Source organism: Bidens hawaiensis, unplaced genomic scaffold, assembly GCF_021521415.1.
Source record: "Bidens hawaiensis isolate Kalapana, Puna unplaced genomic scaffold, B.hawaiensis_p1.1 tig00033874_1, whole genome shotgun sequence".
Taxonomy (NCBI): domain Eukaryota; kingdom Viridiplantae; phylum Streptophyta; class Magnoliopsida; order Asterales; family Asteraceae; genus Bidens; species Bidens hawaiensis.
In genome coordinates this window covers 149092-171171 of record NW_027495838.1, presented here as the reverse complement: position 1 = coordinate 171171, position 22080 = coordinate 149092, and the positions used below count along the sequence as shown (strand labels likewise).

Sequence of the window (22080 nt, the reverse complement as noted above, 5' to 3'; positions counted from 1 at the left end):
CCGTTGGAACCGGTTCCAACGGCTAGTTTGACTTTTGTTTGACCCTTCAAAAAAACCCGTCGGAACCGGTTATTCCGGGTACGAACCAAACCGGTTCCAATTAAGAACCGGGTAGGAACCGGTTTGGAACCGGTACTGACATATAAATATGAGAACCGGGTACGATTTTCGGGTACAAAAATACCCAAACCGGGTATTGTTCCAACCGGGTTGGAACTGGAACCGGTTCCGGTTCGGTTCCACCAGTTAGGTTCCGGAACCGGTTTTTTTGTGCACGTCTAACGAGTGGCTTAGACGGCCCTACTAGAAACCATACCTTTCAAAGCTGTGTTTCCAAATAAAGAAAGGGAATAAAGATACCTTTCAAAGCTGTGTTTCCAAATAATAAAAGGGAAATAAAGATGGAGTGCAACGCGTGATGCACAGTCGGTTGCCCAAACAACAAATCTCTCTTCATATATAGAATTATAGATATCTAAATAGAGAAAGACGCGTAAAAGTAATACCTTCCATTATCTTGTACTCTTTTAACACTTGCACAGACAGGCGTATACATAAAGGTTTATTAGCTTAATCTTAGCCCTACCATGCTAGGCAGGCGATCATAAAAAATATTAAAAAGATTTTATGTAGTATGGGGTACACTAGGTGTTAATAAATCATACCAGCTTAAGAATGATTTAATTGACCAACAACACACCTAGGTTTCCATCTATGTTAATCAAATTAACTATAGTGTTGTTTACAAGAAAAGAAAACATAACAAATAAATATACATACGCTTGTTATATTACATAAACAATGAGCAGCTAGTCCTTTTATTTAGAATATAATTTGCTGGAAGGAACATTTTGTCTCATTGCTTGATTGACCTGAGCTCCCACTTGCCTTCACCATCAATCAACCGTAATTCCATCGAGTGGAATGGTATTAAAGCCGGACGCTGAGAGAACACAGACATTTACTTCTTCGCACCGATTAATAAACTTAGAAAAACCGAGTAGAATTTATTTTACCTGAGATGATGTAATAACCGTGATGCCCAGGTCACGTGCAAGCCTATAAAGATGCTCTTCAACATCCACACTTGTAGCACTGTGGTAAAGAAGAGAAAAGAAATGGATAATCAAGTAGTAATAAAAATATAAGAATAAATGATAAAAAATAATAATAATAATAATAATAGTAATAATAAGATTAGTTGGTTGCGTACTTGGTGCATTCATCAAGGATGCCAAAGCAAGGCTTGTGAAAGAATAAACGAGCCTTGAAAACAGAAAGAAATGATAAATAAAAACAGAAAAACATGATTAAAATAATTAATGGTCTCTCTCACCATGCCTAATCTTTGTTGTTCACCAAGAGAAAGGATGTCTTCCCAGTTTTGACTAGCATCCCAGCTAGAGCCTTCCCTTTCAAACAGGTACGATAATTTCACGTTCTCTAGAATCGTCTTTAGATGTGTATCCAACTTATCTGTCTCTATTTCACCTGAAACAAATTATAAATATTCACGATAACGATAACGATAACGATAACAATAACGATAGAAGCATGTGTTGTTTTCAGTTACCTTGTTGATACAAATTTAATGCCCTGTTTTCTGCTTGCTGATGGGAGAGAGGATAGATGATTTGATCCCGTAAGCTACCTAAACAAGTATACGGCTTTTGAGGAATATAAAATATACTGCACTCGGATTCTGATGATGGTTTAACAAGTTGTCCGTCTGCTATAGGCCAAAGACCTCTTAAAGCCCTGAACACCGAGCTTTTACCACTCCCATTTGGACCTTCATCAATCAGTTATAATCAGAATTCAAACATCAAATAATATCAATTCAAACATATGTATATGTATATTGACTGACCCGTAAGAAGGAGGCTTTTCCCTGATACAATATCACATGTCAACTTTCTGGCTAATAATTTCTGTGCTGGTGTGATGATGTCAACCTCCAGAAATGAGATACCATCCCCCCCTTCAGACTGTGATGAAGTGCCAGCAGTTTCATCTGTAGGGGTATTATTGGCCAATCTTCATGAAATCAATGTTATTCCAAGTGTCAAAACAAATCATGAATAAAAAGACTAACCAGACTGTGCAGCATCAAGAAGCTCTTCGAGCTCAAATATCCGATTAACACCACCAGAGAGTTCAATGAACTTTCTATGCAGCTCCAAAATGTCACCAAAGGCCAAGAAGCTTTGAGATACAACAGATGCCAAAAATCTCAATGCATGTGCCAGCTCACCTGCTAAGTACAAAACAATTTATCATACATTTCAGTAAACAGCTAAATCCAATATCGCTCTTACCTTGAGTGGAAGTCAATGAACGGTCAGCTTTGTGCTCCATAGCATATAACAAGCTGAGTCCCCAGGTAACATTGTGAGGTAGTTGTTTGGTTACAAAGTCATCCAGTACACCAAATAACCATTTCTTTTTTAGAAGTGTTTTCGCATGAGCAAGGACTTCATTAAATCTTGACTCAATCATCTGTCATTCATATTTATTATGTATTAAGCACATAATATCATTATAATCCATGTAGTTTATAATGAAAAAAAATATTAAAAGAATTACCGCTTTTTCTCGAGCACCGCCTCCAAAGAAAGCAATGGATTCAGCATGGGTTCGAAGCCTCTCGTGCATGAACCTGACTTAACAAAAGTATGATGTGTTAAAAATATCCATTGCTTAATACACACACATATATAAGAAGAAAACTAGTGAGAACTCCATCTAACCATTGACTTAAGTGAGCAAAAGTTTCCAATATTAGAGTTTAGGGTTTAGTAATGGTTACATGGAGTTTTCATGAGTTTTCTCATGATGGGGGGGATTTATATACAAAAAAATAACCTAAAGCTTCCTTCAAGTTCTTGTTCACGATTTCCTAGATCACCAAAATCTGGAGTGACACTCCTTAAAAAGCCTAAACCTAGTAACATATATGCGTATAGAATAGCAACGCCTCGTCGACCAGTTAGCATCTTCATTCTCCACGTGAACCTAATAACAGCAACATTAAACATTATTCAAAATTTCACAAAGAACACAACATAAGAAAACCACAAGTGCCACATGGACTCACCATAAAATATCAACAGCTGGCTTTACCATTCCTGTTACGAGCCCTGACAAATCTGTTGTTAACTTTTCCAGATCTTGTGTTATTCTCTGATCTGCATCAATGCTAACTCCTGACATGTGAAATACCTGGAAACACAAACATTTATAAGAGAATAAACATACATCTATAAGCCGATACTAGGAACATACAGCAATTGCATTTGAAATTTATATTTAATTTGAGAACGATTTCCGAATAGTAAATGAAAACTTATAGTTACCTTGTAATATGCATTTTTCCTCAAGTAATTTTTAAGCAAGTGAGAAGTCAACTGAATCCTCCATCCAAGTGCAAGCCTGGCAGTCAAGTGCCTTCGCACAACAAATACGAAAAACAATCATAAATATCAGTAATTTTTATGTTACTGAAATTTGTGATGATGTAAGAATACCTCAAAGAAGGTGCAACAAAAGAAGAAGCAGCACTCTGAAGGACACTCACACCAATCAATCGTATAAAGGCCGCTTTATCTTGCTCCAAAACATACTTCACAGTCGTTCCTGTTAAGTCACGGCAATTGATCATGAACAAATACAAACAAAATATCAAAATACAAATTCAAAACTAGTCATACCATTTAAAGAGGCTATACGATCCGATATCCAAGTTCTTGAGACTACAAGAATAGCAACAGCGAGAAGCTGTGCTCCTTGCTTATCAAGTACTGTCGGGACCTAAATTCAGCAAGGTCAACCAAACCATCTCCATATTTTAAATATCATTAGAAAAGGCTTAAACTTACCAGTACTTTAAACATGGCAGCTATTCTTAAGGGCAGTACCCGGGGATCATTACGCAATTGTGGGACAACAGACACAGAGCCAATAATATCCTCAGGTGGGGATGCAGCTATCAACTCTGAAAAATATGTCTGACTAGACTTGGAACTAGAAAATGCGGAGTCCTACGGTAAACCCACAACTTTTTTAATCATGTCACACTAGATCTTAGAAGTGCATACAAAATACATGTTAGATATAAGTAAATGAAAAATAGAAAGATGGCAAACTTTACACACATTTCTTGTATTCTCAAATGCACGTTGAACAGCCATTGCATCACTTTGACGTTCTGTCTCAGACGACTCAGTGTCAGTACCACCACGAACTAGTGAATCTTCCCTGCTAGATAGTATTTTAAACTCTAAAAACCACACAACGATATGCATGTGTACACATAATGGCATCAACATAAATAAATCAACCTTTTGTAATTAACTCTCCAACCGCCTTCTCCATCCAATGAGAGTACAACATCATGAAACGCAACAAGAGCGGGTCGATGAGATATAGTGATGCAAGATGTTCCCATAGCTCTAACTTTAGCACAAAAGCGTTCTTCCATATCAGTTGTTACAGCACTTGTGCATTCATCGAGAATTGCAAACCTCGGTTTGTGATAGAAAAGCCTCGCCATTCCTAGTCTTTGTTGTTCCCCAAGGGACAATTCCTCTCCCCAGTTAATCTCTTTTTCAGGTGGGTAACGATTCAATAGATACTCAAGGTCAACCTGTTAAAAATAATAATAATAATAATAATAATAATAATAAAATCACGCTTAGTAGATGACATGCTTCTTAGTGAAAGAAACAACATAAGACAAAAGTTGTTACATTTTTAAGTAGGTCAAGCATTTCATTGTGAGTGAGAGGTTCAACTTCTTGATCTGCAGTGAGAGGATATATCAACTGATCGCGAAGTGTTCCAACAGCTGTATATGGTCTTTGGGGCACATAAAATATCTCCTTATTGAGATCTGAACCAACCCCAGGTTTTACAATATGTCCCGACACCAAAGGCCATAACCCTCCCAAAACTCTGAACAATGAGCTTTTGCCACTACCATTTGGTCCTGCAACAAACAACTTATATTAGTATGCTAATTCCATAGTTATTAAAAGCCCTCATTTCTTGCGCCTAGACCCATTTTTCAGGCAAGGCCCAATCTTAGGGATGAGCAAATACTGGTACCGAATTGGGTAACGTCGGTACCAAATCGGTAACGATTTTTTTAGGTTTCGGGATCGGTAAGGCACCGGTATTTTCCCGAATTTTTTCCTTCTGTAACGGTACTGTACCGAGCATTTTCAGTACAGGTACCCATTTTTGGGGATTTTCAGTACTGAGCTCATTCCCACCCGATATATCCGCTTCTAGTTCCTAGGCCCTCGCTTCTTGAAGTTCTATTGGTATTAATGACGGATAAAGACAATGATCATTTGAATACTATTTATTACTTTTTGAACTTCTGGTTTTCATGTTTTGAACATTTTTTTATTCGTGTTATGGATTTACATTTGAATCTTGACTCTTATAACTTTTGGTACTAATTAGATGAGATGCTAGAAACTTAAAACACATGAAACATAACCATAAGAGAGGATACCATAAACCTGAAACAAGAGCAATAAAAAAAATTAGACCTAAATAATGGTTAAAGAATCAATGCTTTGAGCGATAACAGAAGAAATAGATAATGGTTAAAGAATCAATGCTTCATAGGATGACCTAACTCATTCAGAATAAAAAAGAAGAATTTATGAAACTGATTATCATGAAATAATATGTAAATTAGATACCTGTAATTAAAAGATTAGACCCTGATTCGACTTTTAAAGTTAAGTCTTCCACCAAGACATTACCACTTGGAGTAACCACCTGAAAAATATATTAGTTTCAAAAGCAGATCACACACACACACAAACACACACACATATATATATATATACATATATATATATAGGGTGAGGATCCTAAGAGAACTTTTTGAAATTGAGAACTTTGAGAACCATATTGGACCACAAAAAACCCCTTTAAAAAATTATAAAAAAAACGAAAACTTTAAAAAAGTAAAAAAACCCAAAAACTTTTATTTTTCATTCTGGTTTCATAAAAAAAATAAATAATAAATAAATAAAAGACTAATGATACACATATGTATATATTTATTTAATCTCCATTTACATAATGTACACATATGTACATTATCATTTATCATAATTGTACATACGTGTATAAAGAATAACATGTCTAAAATTAAAAAATAAGTATTATACATATATGTATAATTTTACTAAACTGATCTTTTTTTTATTTTTTTATGAAACATGGATGAAAGATAAATCTTTTTGGTTTTTTTACTTTTTTTTATTTTCGCTTTTTTTTGTTTTATAATTTATTTTATTTTTCTTAAAAAGAGTTTTTTTTGTGGTCCAAATTGGTTCTCACACGATCCCAATCCTATATATATATATATATGTGTGTGTGTGTGTGTGTGTGTGTGTGTACATATTAAAAATATATGAAATATTTTGAGATACCTTGACTCCATCAAACTCTATGTAGTCTGCCTGGGTTGTATAATTCTTACTCCCTCTTCTTTGTAAAGAGGGTACATCTTTTGGACTTAACTCTCTAGATACAGCCATAAGTTCATGAATACGATCCGCATACCCACTGTAAATTAAAAGTTGTTTCCTTTAGGATATTAATAACTTTCCCTCAATAGGTAATAAAAATTACAGTTGTTTGTACAAGAGTATGCCTCATCAATCATATTTATACAGAATATATATATATATATAGCATCAGGTCATCACAATTAAATTATGAGGAAAAAACATGTGGCCATTAGACCTCTCCTCAATAATCATAATCACAATTACTTAAGCTTTTTTTGCATGTACATTGCATACTAAAATGGGATTAATGAGGTCTATATGAGTACTTTAAATATATAAAAAAAACGACAAATACCTTAGACGATTAAGACGTCTAGAACTTATAGAGAGGGTTCCCAAGGACTGAAACAATGATATTATGACACTGGTATGATATCTCAAATTGCTCAACATTTCAGCTCTTCCTAACGTTGAGGTGTCAGGTCTTAAAGTGCCAGAAAAGAAAGGCTCAATAATTAAAATGACAGCAACAGTAGCTCCAAGATACTTTAACAAGAAATCTTGAACCATGCCAAACCACCAATGGTCATGTTGGACGATTTTCAAATGCTTGATAAGTGATTTAAACTTGTTTTGAATATGGGATTCTTCCCGAGTTTCACCACCATAAAAGGCTATACTTTCTGCATGAGTCCTTAATCTTGAGTGAAGTTGTCTATATTCACCTTCAAGTTGTTGTTCTTCAGACATCAATTTACCAAATGCAGGAGAGAAGTTTCTGATAGTTGCTCCTGCTCCTACCACATAAGCCTGTAATCATTATTTACTTGGATTATAAGTCATGGCTCATAATAAAGAGAGCATAAGAGATGTCCCAATGGGAGGCTTAACAGGGCAAACAAGCCCAAGTCAAAACAGGTGATTTCGTACTCGACGAGGTCAACTTGACTCGAAAATACTGGTATCTGAAATTTAACTGACTTAATGATGAAGGGGAATTGTCATTATATAGCAGCATGCTTACCATGTTTTCGACATTCGCCATTATACTCTAATCCGTACTAACTTGGTCACTAAACTATGTTACATTTCTGTCATATTTATGAATTATACAATAACCGATGTAGAGTGTATATAGGTGTTTTGTGACATCAAAAATGATTAAAAAAACAGAGAACTTTTATCAAGTTTGGTGATTATGTGGAGCATCGATGCTATTATGACATTAGGCCTGTTATATATGATTAGTACGATAATATGATTAAACAATTACTTATTACAATAATAATCTTATTTTTTTGAAATACCCTTTAGGTGCCACTTTTGACCCGATTGAGTGGTATCCTCTTCTAGCAATCTTTTTACTTCGCCCATTTTTTTTAAAGTATGTCAACAGATTTACTATTGCATAAATGAATCATAATTACACACATCACACAGTAAAGGAAATCATTCATCCTACCTAACCCTTATCAACCCAGCCAAATAACAAATGCACATATATAGTGAAAACATTGAGGAAGCGAGAATTACCAAAATCCAAAATATATACTTGGGACTTGCATAAGAACACAAGCGCCAAGAATAAAGGATGCCATCAGTAACTGCAATGAGATCTTCTTGTACAAGATCGCTCAATTCTGAGCAGAACTTTGGTACATCACTCGCAATTCTTTGCTCAGGATTAGTTATCCGCCCATCAACATGGGACATTTTGTAGTAAATCATATTCTGAAATCCAAATAAACAGTTTCCAATTAGGAAACATCACATGTTAATAAAATAACAATAATAACAACAAACCTGAAAATATTGTGCATGAATAAGCTTTGTCAATATCTTTCTGAACCTCAAGCTTAAGGTCCCTGTTATATACTTGGACGTAGAAAATAGAGCAGATTGAACAAAGCATAAGGTAATGTTTTCAACAATCAACTGAACGAAGGTCGGCACTCGTCGTAGAAAAGCAGCACGAAACAAAAACCCTTGAACTTTTGCTAATCTGTTGCTCACAGCAGTTCGTAACACCTCAATAAAATAAAAATGAAAACAGTTTAGAAAAGACAGAAATAGATATGGTAAATTGGTAATGTCAAATACTGTAATTAACAGAAGCCTAGCTTTTGGTAGAAATTAAACAAAGCAATATCATTTACATATTTCTCCTAAAAAAATAATAATAAGTTTATGAAAGTCGCCTTCAATAACTATTTAAATTAATTTAACTAAAAGATGGATTTATGCTTGCAAGCCATAAATAACACTTATATTAGAAATTTCATCAACTATACTTTATTTAAGTGTGACCATTTTCTTGCATGTATCTATGTGTGACACCATGTATAGATCTACATGTATAGAAAAATTTTCATCACAGAAAATGAAATCATAAATTGAGAGCATGAAATAATCCAACATTCAAGTTATGATTGACTAACTCTAGTAGATAATTTGTACACAAAATCATCATTGATTTGCATCCCAAACAAAGTTTCACCACCTATTAATAGAGCAGATCAACCATGTTTACAATAAACGCAAAAGAGATCTCAGTGAAAGAAATAAGAAACATTTTTATTACTGTAAAAACTAGGTGTTCATGGGTTGGTTTTAGGCACAAACCGAACCAAAAGGCAAAAGCGAACCACAAAGTATTTATATATAGATATATATGTGTGTGTGTGGGGGGGTGGGATCCGGTACAAATAAATTAACATACTAAATATACAATTAACTAGAGTAATTACAGTTTTGAACTAGAGTAATTATGTTACAAAAAATAAAATAGTGTAATAATAATTACTCAAAAGTTAACATAATTACGCTAGTTATTTGTACACTTTTCATGATAAAAGTCATTTGTATTTGACCCAATATATATATAGTATCCTTTCAGAACTCCAAAAGAGTTAAGAACTTCCAGGATCTCATAACAACCAAACATTTTTTTAATTTTTTCATATACTAACGTTGTTTGAGACTAGTTTTACCACTTTTTATATATAATTTTTTTTAAACATATAAATCACAAGTTTACATATGTGTAAACTTATGTAATAACAAATTTACATATATGTAAAAAAAACTTAGATGTGTGTAAAAGCTAATTTTCATAATTGTAATCGTAAATATAGATATAAAAAGTGATAAACTACACTCAAATAACATTAACATACAAAACTTTTTATTAAAAACGTTAACTATTAAGAGTTCCTTCAAGTTCTTAAATAAATTAAGAGCTCTGTAACGATTCTCATCCTATATATATATATATATATTTCTCATACCGGCATGTAACTTAGATATAAATGAACTTTATATATTATTTAATATTTAAATAACCTATATGTACAAGCTATAAAGCTAACAATCTGCACAAAATAGAATATAATACAATTAACAAAAATAAGCTACTTATTATATAAATAAATAAATAATACTAAATAATCTGCTTCATAAACAATTTAGAATGTTAAAAATACAAAAGACAGGGGATGAAGTAATATGTAAAAGTTATATTAAATAAACAGAAATAAAATACAAAAACAGTTACATTAAAAGACTGCAAAGTTTTAAAAAGAAAAATAATAATACGTTAACACTTGTAATTTTTTATGACAATTACAATTTTTAATACACCTTTTTTAGCTTCCTATGCACTTTTTATCACTAACTTCCGATACATCTAAACTTTCTAATCACTGTTTCTGAACATAAACCTAAACCGTCGCCTCATTAGTCTTCTTCTCCATAGAGATCTGCTCTTTCTTCTTCTCACGCATGTACATTAAACCCTAAAGCACGCTTCTTTAACCAAGGCATAAAAGGAAAACATAAACAAACTGAAGATATTAAGTAGAGGTGGCATGGTGAGGAGTTGGAAAGTCAGGTAACGGGTACAAGGAATAAATACTTATGCAGGTACAATATGTCCTTTACTTGGATAATTAAAAAAAGTAGTGAGCTAAATAGGATGACAAAAACTACATTATTATCATAGCAGTCCAGTTATATTATAATCAATGTTGTAAAAGTACGTCTAGAAGACCGAGTGATGCAAGAGTAATTGCTACAAGGTGTGGCGTTGAGGCGTCTTTCTTTAACTTCGCCTAGTTACTAAGAATCGGTCAAAGATGGTCAACATCAGCCAGAATAAGATCTAGTCAGTCAACTTGGACCCATTTTGACTAAAAATAAAAAATAAAACATAACTCGTATTTCTATACTATTAAAGAACGAATATCATCTTTTTGATTATTGATTAGCAATTTTTAGAATAATTTAGTATTGAAACATGTATTTATATTAATTCTATTGTATTCACCAATTTTGTTATAAATATTAGTAAACTTATGATATTTGGCATATATATAATATCCAAAAATTAATTGTCTTTTATATATATCATGTCCGAGTTTTCTTTGTTAGAAAAGAGATGGTTTCCAATTTTTTACTTCACTTCAATACTCAATACAATAACAATAATAGTAGACTAGAAACGAGAGTATTTATCCCGCATCCATTCTTCATATGATTGGGGAAAATGGAAAATTTTGGTACATCAAGCCGCGATTTGATAGCTATAAATCTAAATAGAAATATTATATAGATATACATGAATCTGGATCATGTAATCAAAGAAAGATAGTGAAAAATTTTCTTATTTCCGAGTACACCCAACTCCACAATCAGCCGCCTAGTAGCGACTTTTGCAACCTTGATTATAATAGGACTATTTAGAAAATTTTATGCATTTTTGGGTAGCCGGCTTCCATTATATAACTTGTATCGTTTGAGATAGAAAAAAGATGGGTGAAATTGGGTCATCTAATAGTTGATAAAGAGAAGATAAAAACCAAGGAAGCAAATGAAAGTTACATTAAAGAAAAAAGATGATTACTTACCACAGTGGCGACAAGAGCAAAGAGGTTGCGTGCACCGAATCTGCCCATATGGGAAAGGAGAATTGCAGCCAAGACCTGGAGTGATTTTAGTCCTTTCTTTTGCCTACTTTTTTTGACAATATTATTATTATTATTATTATCGTCGGGCCTTGTTAGTCTGGTCCGAGATTGCATGTATGCAGCAGTCCCACCAGCAACTATAATGCCTGTTGCCAGCAATAGTGTTTTCCTAGAAAAAAAACAACATAATAATGTTGTTGTTGTTTGTTTTTAATAACATTTAGATGATCCATAGAATCCAAGAGAAAGAAAATAATAAAACCCACCTGCGAGAGGAGGAAAAGAGGGTACGTCCTCGCTCCGTCAACTGTAATAACTGAAGAGAAGTCATGATTTGAATTGAAATCAGACAGACACCTGAAAAGGAAGACAAATAAGTAAGTTATATTAGGGTTCTTCAAAAATCAAAATCAGGAACTTACTAATAATAATAACAGGGGGAGAGAGAATTATTAAAGTGGAATAAGCATCAGCAGCAGACGAACAGAGAGAGAGAGAGAGAGAGAGAGAGCGTGTGTGTTTTGATCGGAAGGAAGGATTTATAGGAAGATGTTGATTTTGCTGCTGATGATGTTTGGGTCAATCAAGGAAGGAGGAGGAGGAGGAGGAGGAGGAGGGTTTGGTTAGATTGGCAGCTACGGAACCAACCCCCACCTGCTGGCTAAACGAAAACCTCTTTCTTTTTATCCAATTCTCATTTCTTTTTTTTTAAATGGCAATAAAAACCAACATATTTTTTGTTTGTTCTTTTTTTCATAAAGTTTCTCAACAATCTTTTGCACATTAGAGTCATTGCATATTTTAAATTTGAACAAAAAAATAATATAACTTATAAAAACAGTATAAAAGTTATTTTTATTTTATGTGGCATGTGTGTATATATATAATCCTAAAAACGAGGTTAAATTTATATTAAATGAGTATTTTAGTAGAATTAACATACAAGTTTTATTCTTATAATATAATAAATCATAATTAGTAAGTTTATTATAAAATAAAACAACTAAAGCAAGAAGACTCAAGTATCTCATCATAAAACAAAACGAGTTCAAGCAATGTAAACACTTAATTCTTTTATACATAACTAGTAAACAAGATTAAAGAAAAGCAGTAAATATAGCAAAACGAGAAAACCCATGTAGATACACTAGTTCATTTGATACTATGACTTATCCTTTGAAGCAATATAAGGTTGTGGGCAATGGGGGTGAAGGGAGAGGCGCAGTTCAGGTGGCTGGTGATGTGGTTCGTGAACACCACTACACCCCTCAAGTGAGTAAGGGCGCGGACGAGCCCCATGGACGGGACCGCGGAGCAAAACTAGCCGCTGGCTAGTTTGAATATTTAAAAATAGCCGTTAGTGGCTTTAAATGTGATTTTTTTTAATTCAAACTCACTATAAATAACTACCCCATTTTATAACAATAATACACCATTCTCTTTACATTCTCTCTAATACTTTAAAAACCTCTCTAAGTTTCTCAAATTTAAAACCATGTCGGGCTCGGGTTACGGTAATATCAACACACAACCGGAGCCGGCTAAACCCGCAGAACAATCCCAAAAAGGTAAGAAGAAGAAACCGGAGAAGCAGGATTGGTGAAGCTCGAGATAAAATTTAACGAATTGTCAAGTACCCTCTTCTCGATTAGTGAAGCTCGACATACAAAAAATCGGTTAAAGAGTTTTGACATTTCTAGCTAAAGACTTTAGCCACCTACCGCTATCCGACCAAGCGATAATGGAGGAAGAAAAAGATCTTATTCGAAAGAAATTAGCAGAAAAAAAATAAAAACGTTATTTTTATGTATTTTAATTTTATGTTTTTATTTTCCTTATATATATGTTTTAATGAAGTATTTTAATTTATAATTGTGTGCATAAATACAAAATAAATAAAAAACTGGATCAAGCCCTGGATCACCTGGACCACTACACCCTATGGGGCTTGGTTGAGGGGCTTGATCCAGGGCCATGCCATCGCCTACGTGTCGGGTTTTGATTGAATCACTTGAGGCTCAACCAAGCCCCGTTACCCTTAGCCTAACTTATGTTAATCCTACTAGAATTATTTGCCATGATCAAGTCGTGGTGTACAGATCACAGTCAACACGCATGAAGTTACAATACATCAACATAAAATAAATGGTCTTCATTCAAATTTAACACAAGCTCATAACAAAATAAAAATAAAAGTTACATATTTTTTTTTAACTTATGTTAAATTATTGTTCAAATTTAACATTTGTGGAGACTTTAACATGCAAATTGTTAAAAGACTTTAATTAGGAAAAATAGGAAACTTTGTTGGTTTATAATGGTACTAGTTTGAGCCTCGTATATTACACGAGGAATTGATGAACATTTTAAAATTTGAACATTAATCAAAATATAATCGACAACACAATTATCATATATTGTTAATAAAATTATAATTTATATAAAAATTATAGGAATTACTAAAAAAACATTACACAAATATTTACTAATAAGAAAAAATTACTTGTACAATACGTTTACGGTTGTGTTGGTCAATATACCTAGTTTATTAATAATCAAAATTAGTCAACGCCTGCCTGTAAATCTTGACAAAGCGATATAGATGTCCGTGTGAAAACAAGGGTTCTTTCAAGTACAAGCCAACCATATATAATAAAACAAGATTATGTATTAAATCTTAATCTTAAATATACATAAACGAAATCTTCTTAAATTCTCTCAAACCACCAGATTGCTTTATTTGTAAATGAAGGTTTATTATGCATTTAAACTGAATTCACGGGTAACTGATATATAGGGTTCTTAGGTATTGTTGGTGGGACTGGGAGGTGATCTAGCTTACTATAGTTATTCCTTAAATTTCATATTTTTAGAATACGCTACTGATCATAAATCCAATTCCGAGAGTTTACGAGTTGACTAGTAGGATTCCTTGCCAAGGTAGTTGTTCCCCCTATTTGAGTTCTAGTCTGATTTGTCCGTGTCTAGTTTAGAGTAAGTATTATTTAGTTTATATTTAATAATTAAAAAAAAGACAAAAATCAATAAAAAACAATTTATTTAAGTTATTAGTCAGAGTCTAGTTTAGGTGTCGCTAGTGTCCTGTGGGTTCGATATCCGGACTTCATTAGGCTTTACTACAGTTGATAGGTACACTTGCATGTCTAGTGGTCTAGCATTAGGATAGTCTAGATTTATAAATTTAAAACTAGAGTGTCTGGGTTAAGTTAAGTTTTTATATACAGTTTTGCACATCAAGTTTTTGGCGCCGTTGCCGGGGATACTTAGGCGATAGCGAAACTAGCTTTGATTGAACTTAATTGATTAATTGGTCTTTGGTGTCTTTATTTGTGGCGTGTCTTGTGAGTCCATGTCTTAGATTGTGTTTTATTTTATTTAGTCTAGTTAATATGTTTAATAGATCGAGTCAGTTTAGGAGTATTTTATATCGAAGATGTTGGAAAGAGATGATGTTGGAAAGAGCCGAACAAGAGGAACGTGAAAGATTCCAAAAGATCAAGGAATTGGAAGCCAGGCTTGATAAGTTGATTGAAAGAGAAAGAATCTGTAAGATATAGGAACTCGAAGCTAGGTTAGAAGAGATAAGTGCTAGAATTCAAAATGAGAGTTTTTCTTACAAGGAGCGCGAAGCCATCTATGAAACGGATGATGACTTCTGGAATGATGAAGATGAGGGCGTTATAGAATAAATGGAGTTGGAGTTACTTAATTTCACGGATCTGAGTGAAGATGTCGTTGTGAAGCCACTTGACCAGATGGAAGATGACGAAGAAGAGGAGCATGCACCATCTTGGGAGGAGGAGTTTGGTTATGAGTTAGTGGGTTTACCAGTTTTTGAAGAACATTAAGAATTTGACCCTGTTGGCGATCTTATATATTTAGAAACACTAATCATGGGGAAGCCAACAATGGAGATCAAAACGTCATCAGAAGAAGAAAATGAAGAGGAAGTGGCAAAGGATGAGGATCATAATATGGTGTTGGTTGAGTCGCCACATCGTAGGAATGTTAGCACGTCTGTGGAGGAACTAGATAGTGGATCGCCATCCAAATCGACAAAGCCACAGAAGAGGAAGCGAAAATGCTTGGATCAGCACATTTTGAGGATTCAAAAATGGTACATTAAGAGTTATAGGACAATACTTAAATGTAAGAATAACCATTTTCCTCATTATATGTCACATATTAGGTTTGGTCCGGGTAAGTTTAAGTATTGGTGGTCCGACCCGTTAGAATGTTTTAAAATGCTTTTTAGTTTCACTATGTGCTATTTGTTTAAATATGTTGGACGGGTGGAATTAAACGGGTTAGTCCGGGGTTGGATAAAAGAAAAGCCTCCTGATTGAGATTTCGGGAGCGAGTCTGGCTGAAGACTTTTCTGTAAACTTAGCTCTTCCCGGGAGGCAACCCGGTAGTATGTTTTGGTTTTTACTTTTATTTTTTGGGTTTCTTGCTTTCTTGTGCTGTGTGTTTTCTGGGTTTGCTTTCAGGTTGCTTCAAAGATGCTATTGGATGATTGATGATACATGGTTTGATTCAAGTTTGGGGAGGTCATTTGTTGATTGATTGCCGCGTTCGTTCGTAAGTGACAGCTTGATAGAGAGCACTGGAGTATGAGGCTTTCGTTCGAACTGTAGGGCACGAGGACATGACTCGCTAAGCAATATCGTCATATTTACCAGGGGAGTCTGTTCACTTTACATACTTTTGAATGTGTTTTAATTTTTGTCTTTTTCCTGTCTCATTGAGGAAAATGTGACATTTAAGTGTGGGGATGAGATACTGACGTTTTTATATTTAAAAAAATTCAAAAATTTTAAAAAATTAATTATAATAAAAAAACTTAAAAAAATAATAATAAAAAAATTGAAAAATGTCCCCATTTTTAACGAAAATTTTTGCAAAATAATGGAAAATGATAGAAAAATTTGAGATTGGTTTTTTAAAACTATTATTATATATGAGATTAAATAAAAGATAACGCACTAAGCTTGGGATGTGTCAGTAGGCCCAACTAGCTTTGATAGTCATCTCTAGCAAATTTTATATATCTAATAATTTGAAAAACGGTGAAACCGAATTTCGACGCTCAGGGAGGATTACTATAATCTAAAAACTTTGAGATGGTAAGACTTAGATGCACTCAAACCATCACACCACCACATATCCATCTTTTTACGAGCTAAGAAATAGTTATATATTTTAGGGTGATATAAAAAAAAGAAAAAAAAAGATTGAAAAAAAAGAAAAAAAATATGTTATGAAAGTTATTAGTATTCCAAAAGTTGGTCCGTAAAACAAATGACCATGAGAAAGTTATGTAATGAAAAATACCAAAGAAGCATTCTCAAAAATAGAAAAAGAGGCCAAAGTGCACATACTAGACGGGACTTAGAGTTTACGTGTTACCAAGGGGATAGTGACTCTAAGGATACACTTGGGGCTCGAATGTTTTTAGTCAATAAATATTTTTATTAGGGATATATAGGACAAAGTCCAATAATATTTAGGGTATGCTCGTACGGCCTCCACATGACCATTCATCCATCAAATTTCACTGAGTGCATCTACTTAGTACCATCAACGAGTCATTGGCTTATGGTGATTTGTCAAACCATTCTGCCTTGACTCTAGTTTTTCTAGCTCTTTTTGTCTAAAATTGGGTAGGTGTAGCCGTGGTTTTTGAACTTAAAACGCTTAATGCAATTGGGGGTTTGATAGGCTAGTGGCTGGGTTTAAGTGGATAACAATATCGACAATCGCGGTTTTTGTGTTTATCTATGCTTAAAAGATAACCTATATGTTTTAAAGATCGGTTTCGAATTATGATTCCATTGCAAAATACTTTTTCAGGGACGAAAAAAAGTTTAAGTGTGGTGATATTTGATATGGTCAAAAGTGTATATAATTTTATATAAATATTTTCTACACTTTTAAGTAGTTTTGAGGTGTTTTTATTAAATTATACTCGGTCCTAGTTCATATTTAATCTTTGAAGGTTTTACAAACCAGGAGTTAAAAATTTATGTATTTGAACTGAATTTGAAACCAACTAGTGATTATATAAACTTTTATACTATCATCAATCCTTTAACTTGACATATATATAATAGTTTTTAGTTAAAATTGATAATAGTTATAAAAGATTTATTGTGCCTATATATAAATTGATGAGGACTAGTTTGTTTGGCAGTAGCAACGAATGAACAAATACTGCATCAAGTGGGCTGATTTATTTATTTTGTAGGTAACTTAATTAGACTTCTAAATCAGGCCCATAGTGATAAAACGTTAAAGCCCGGATGAAGGAAAAGGGAGTGACAACAATATATATTATTTTTCATTGAGGGCATAAAAAAAAATCAAATGGGGAACCACCCCTATGTTGTTGTGCGGCAGTGGGTTACAAAACCCTACGAAAGTCAACACAAATTGAAAAGGGGGTGTCCATTGGTTCAAGGAGAGCACGTCAGAGAAAAAACTAGCAGCCAAGCTGCTCAATTTTGTCCACGGCAAATTCAAAAGAAAAGGAAAGAAAGAACCAAGCAAGTAGGCTGTTGAATTAATTTAAGCTCACAGGCTAGCAGCTCAACTATTTATATTTATTTTTCGATGAACCGTATTATTTGTTATATCTTTGTTTCATTGATTATTATTATGACTGACTAAACTTTTATACTGTCTGGGTTTGGATGAATACTTTTTAGACTTGTTTTATTTTTTGTCTTGGATTATTATTGATTGGTTCATGTTTTGGTAAAGTTTTTATTTTATTTGGTTGTGATGCATTTGCGTATTTGGTATTACTTTATTATCAATTTTTGTTCCATATGTGTCTTTGTGAATGTCTTTCATGTATGGATGCATATTAGGTTACTTACTGTGTGTTTGTAACTAGTTTATGGTTTATTGTTAACGTATTCCATAGGAACGGTAATTGAGAGTTTAGAGATACCTTTTATTCAGCCACTTGAGAGACCGGGAGGTAATTAAGTGTCGTATGTTTTGGTCTTTTGCGGGTTTGGGTAGTGATTGCACGGGAGTAAGTTGCCCTAGACTTCTTTATGCTTTAGGGTGTTTTGTGATTAGAGAGACCGGGAGGTAATTTAATCTTTGGGTACCTTAGCATAGTTAGGTAAGGTGAGACCGGGAGGTGATCCGAACCATTTAACCATTGAGCTTACATGATATTTAGGGTTCTTAGGTATTGTTGGTGAGACCGGGAGATGATCTAGCTTACTATAGTTATTCCTTAAATTTCATATTTTTAGAATACGGTACTGATCATAAATCCAATTCCGAGAGTTTACGAGTTGACTAGTAGGATTCCTTGCCTAGGTAGTTGTTCCCCCTATTTGAGTTCTAGTCCGATTTGTCAGTGTCTAGTTTTAGAGTAAGTATTATTTAGTTTATATTTAATAATTAAAAAAAAGACAAAAATCAATAAAAAACAATTTATTTAAGTTATTAGTCAGAGTCTAGTTTAGGTGTCGCTAGTGTCCTGTGGGTTCGATATCCGGACTTCATTAGGCTTTACTACAGTTGATAGGTACACTTGCCTGTCTAGTGGTCTAGCATTAGGATAGTCTAGATTTATAAATTTAAAACTAGAGTGTCTGGGTTAAGTTAAGTTTTTATAGACCGTTTTGCACATCAACGATCACAACTCTTAACGAACAAATGAGCATCCTTAAAGATAGACGTCCAGTAAAAACCAGAATCAAAGACTTTCTTCGCCGTCGAACTCAAACCGTGGTGACCTCCTGTCGGTCCCACATGACAATGGTTCAGAATTTGCCATCCTTCCTTGACATATACACACCTCCTAATAAGTTGTCAACACCGATGCAGAAAAGATACGGGTCGTCACAAAGGTAAAATTTGATGTCAGCAAAGAATTTCTTCTTTTTCTGGTAAGGCATCTTCGGGAGGTACCCGTCAGCGAGATAGTTCGCGAAATCAGCGAACCATGGGAAACCCTTCTCATGTGCCGTAACAAACATGAGACTCTATGTCGGAAAACGATTGTCGATCCTGACCCCCAAATCTCCTAAATCAACTCCCTCTAGACGTGAAAGATGATCGGCCGCCACATTCTCGTCCCCTTTTTTATCACGGATCTCTATAACAAACTCTTGAAGCAACAGGATCCATCGGATAAGACGAGGCTTAGCATCCTGCTTGCTGAAAAGATATCGAATAACGGCATGATCCGTGTAAACAATCGTCTTGGACAGAACCAGATAGGACCTAAATTTATCGAAAACGAACACCACAGCTAAAAGCTCTTTTTCGGTGGTGGTCTAGCTCTCATGTGCGCCATTTAAGGTCCGGCTAGCATAGTAGATCGGATGGAAGTGTTTATCCTTCCGCTGTCCAAGAACCGCTCTAACTGCGAAGTCGCTCTCGTTACACATCAACTCGAATGGTAACGACCAGTCGGCAGCAACCATGATCGGGGCGTTAACGAGTTTGTCTTTCAGAAGATCAAACGCCTCGATACACTGCTCAGAAAAAACAAATAGAGCATCCTTCTCCAAAAGTTTGGTCATGGGTCTCGCGATTTTAGAAAAATCTTTGATGAACCGGCGGTAGAACCAGGCATGACCTAGAAAGCTACGAATGGATCTCACAGAAGTGGGCGGGGGAAGATTAGAAATGGTCTCGACCTTTGCGCGGTCAACCTCTATCCCCGCACTTGAAATCCGATGCCCCAGAACAATTCCCTAGCGTACCATGAAATGACACTTCTCCCAGTTAAGGACTAGGTTGGCGTCGACACAGCGGGACATCATCCTCTCAAGATTAAACAAACAGTGATCGAAAGAACTCCCAAATACGGAAAAATCGTCCATGAACACCTCCATGGAGTCCTCGATCATATCATGGAAAATGGCCACCATACACCTCTGGAATGTGGGCGGAGCGTTACATAGTCCGAACGGCATACGTTTATAGGAAAACGTTCCGTAAGGGCAGGTAAAAGTGGTTTTCTCCTGGTCGTCGGGAGCTATCGGAACCTGGAAGTACCCGGAGAAACCATCTAAGAAGCAGTAGTACTGCTGACCTGCTAAACGCTCTAACATTTGATCAATGAAGGGTAAAGGAAAGTGGTCTTTCCTGGTGGCATCATTCAGTCTGCGATAGTCGATGCAGACTCGCTATCCCGTCACAGTCCTAATGGGAATAAGCTCGTTCCTCTCATTGGTGACGACAGTCATGCCACCCTTTTTTGGAAGCACCTGGACTGGACTCACCCAAGCACTATCAGAAATAGAGAAAATGATTCCCGCATCAAGGAGTTTAATTATCTCCTTCTTTACGACCTCTTGCATTTTCGGATTAAGCCGCTGTTGTGGCTGAACGTCAATTTTGAAATTTTCCTCCATGAGGATTTTATGAGTGAAAAACGAAGGGTTGATACCCTTAATGTCGTTAATCTTCCATGCAATCACCTCTTTGTGCTCTCGTAGCACCCTCAACAACTTCTCCTTCTCGACCTCCGTCAAAGCAGATGCAATGATAACCGGCAACTTCCTCTCTTCATCTAAAAACGCATACTCAAGGTGGGAAGGCAAATACTTAAGCTCTAAGGAAGAAGGAGGACTCTCGACCGAAGGTCGGTCCATCGGATCGTCTCGTACGATCTCAGCAGACACGCCAGATTCAGGGATATGCGACTCGGTGTCGTCATCTAAGGATTGATTAGTCATGGCAACCATCTCAATCTCTGGAATCTCCCTATCAATAATCTGGGTGTCAGAGGCAGATCCTCCACAGATTTCGCTGAGAAACTCCCCAGCATGCTCCATGATAGTATCAATAAGGTATAAGGAGTCATCAGCAGACTTGGGGTGTTTCAGTGACTGTCGAACGTCAAAGGTGACGTTCTCATGCCCAACTCTTAAGATCAACTTACCCTCGCAGACGTCGATCAACGCTTGTGCAGTGGCAAGGAATGGTCGGCCCAAGATAAGTGGGACACAATCGTCATCGTTCATGTCCAAGATGACAAAGCCCACCGGGAAGATAAACTTTTCGACACGAACAAGCATGTTCTCGACCACCCCTCGGGGATTACACAGAACGATCAGCAAGCTGGATACTCATACTGGTAGGCCTTGGTTCACCTAGACCCAACTTGCGATACACGGATTACGGCATGAGATTAATACTGGCACCAAGATATGATAGTGCATGAACAACCGTATTATCACTCAAGATGCAGGGAATCGTGAAACTCCCAGGATCGGACATCTTTTCTGGTAACTTTCTCTGCAAGACTGCAGAGCAACCAACACTCAGAGGAATGGAAGAGACTTCAACTAACTTCTCTTTATTCGAAAGAATATCCTTAAGGAACTTTGCATATTTGAGCATTTGCGTGAGTGCCTCAAGGAATGGAATGTTAAGATGAAGCTGCTTCAAAAGATCAAGAAATTTGGATTTCTGCTCCTCGTCTCTATCCCTATGGACTCTCCTGGGATATGGAAGTCTAGATTTGTAGACTCTCGGTGGTGTGCTGGGTAATGGCTGATTCTCGGCCTATGCTGTACTTC

The 22080-nt window shown here is 35.3% G+C and overlaps 1 protein-coding gene across 1 annotated transcript; it reads right to left on the bottom strand.

The window, feature by feature from the left end:
• Positions 1–807: 807 nt before the first annotated feature.
• Positions 808–11880, bottom strand: LOC143585509 (ABC transporter D family member 1-like). Its single transcript, XM_077067282.1, has 25 exons — positions 11767–11880; positions 11441–11669; positions 8340–8564; positions 8070–8267; positions 6892–7346; positions 6456–6591; positions 5715–5793; positions 4749–4987; positions 4341–4645; positions 4155–4257; positions 3879–4040; positions 3711–3810; positions 3528–3636; positions 3357–3447; positions 3098–3222; positions 2866–3015; positions 2587–2659; positions 2319–2499; positions 2096–2254; positions 1871–2014; positions 1574–1792; positions 1337–1491; positions 1214–1266; positions 1017–1095; positions 808–943 (listed from the first exon to the last, which is right to left on the bottom strand). The coding sequence occupies exons 1-25, from the start codon at positions 11829–11831 to the stop codon at positions 857–859; spliced, it is 3921 nt and encodes a 1306-aa protein (XP_076923397.1). The 5' UTR covers positions 11832–11880; the 3' UTR covers positions 808–856.
• Positions 11881–22080: the final 10200 nt, after the last annotated feature.

Bases quoted from the DNA above. Each gene is read 5' to 3' on its own strand.
- LOC143585509 (XM_077067282.1), bottom strand. From the start codon at position 11,831: ATGACTTCTCTTCAGTTATTACAGTTGACGGAGCGAGGACGTACCCTC. The intron at 5,794-6,455 runs GTATCTCAAAAT...TATATTTTTCAG, and splicing joins TAGAGTTTGATGGAGTCAAG to GTGGTTACTCCAAGTGGTAA. The intron at 4,258-4,340 runs GTTGATTTATTT...ACTATCTAGCAG, and splicing joins TGGAGAGTTAATTACAAAAG to GGAAGATTCACTAGTTCGTG.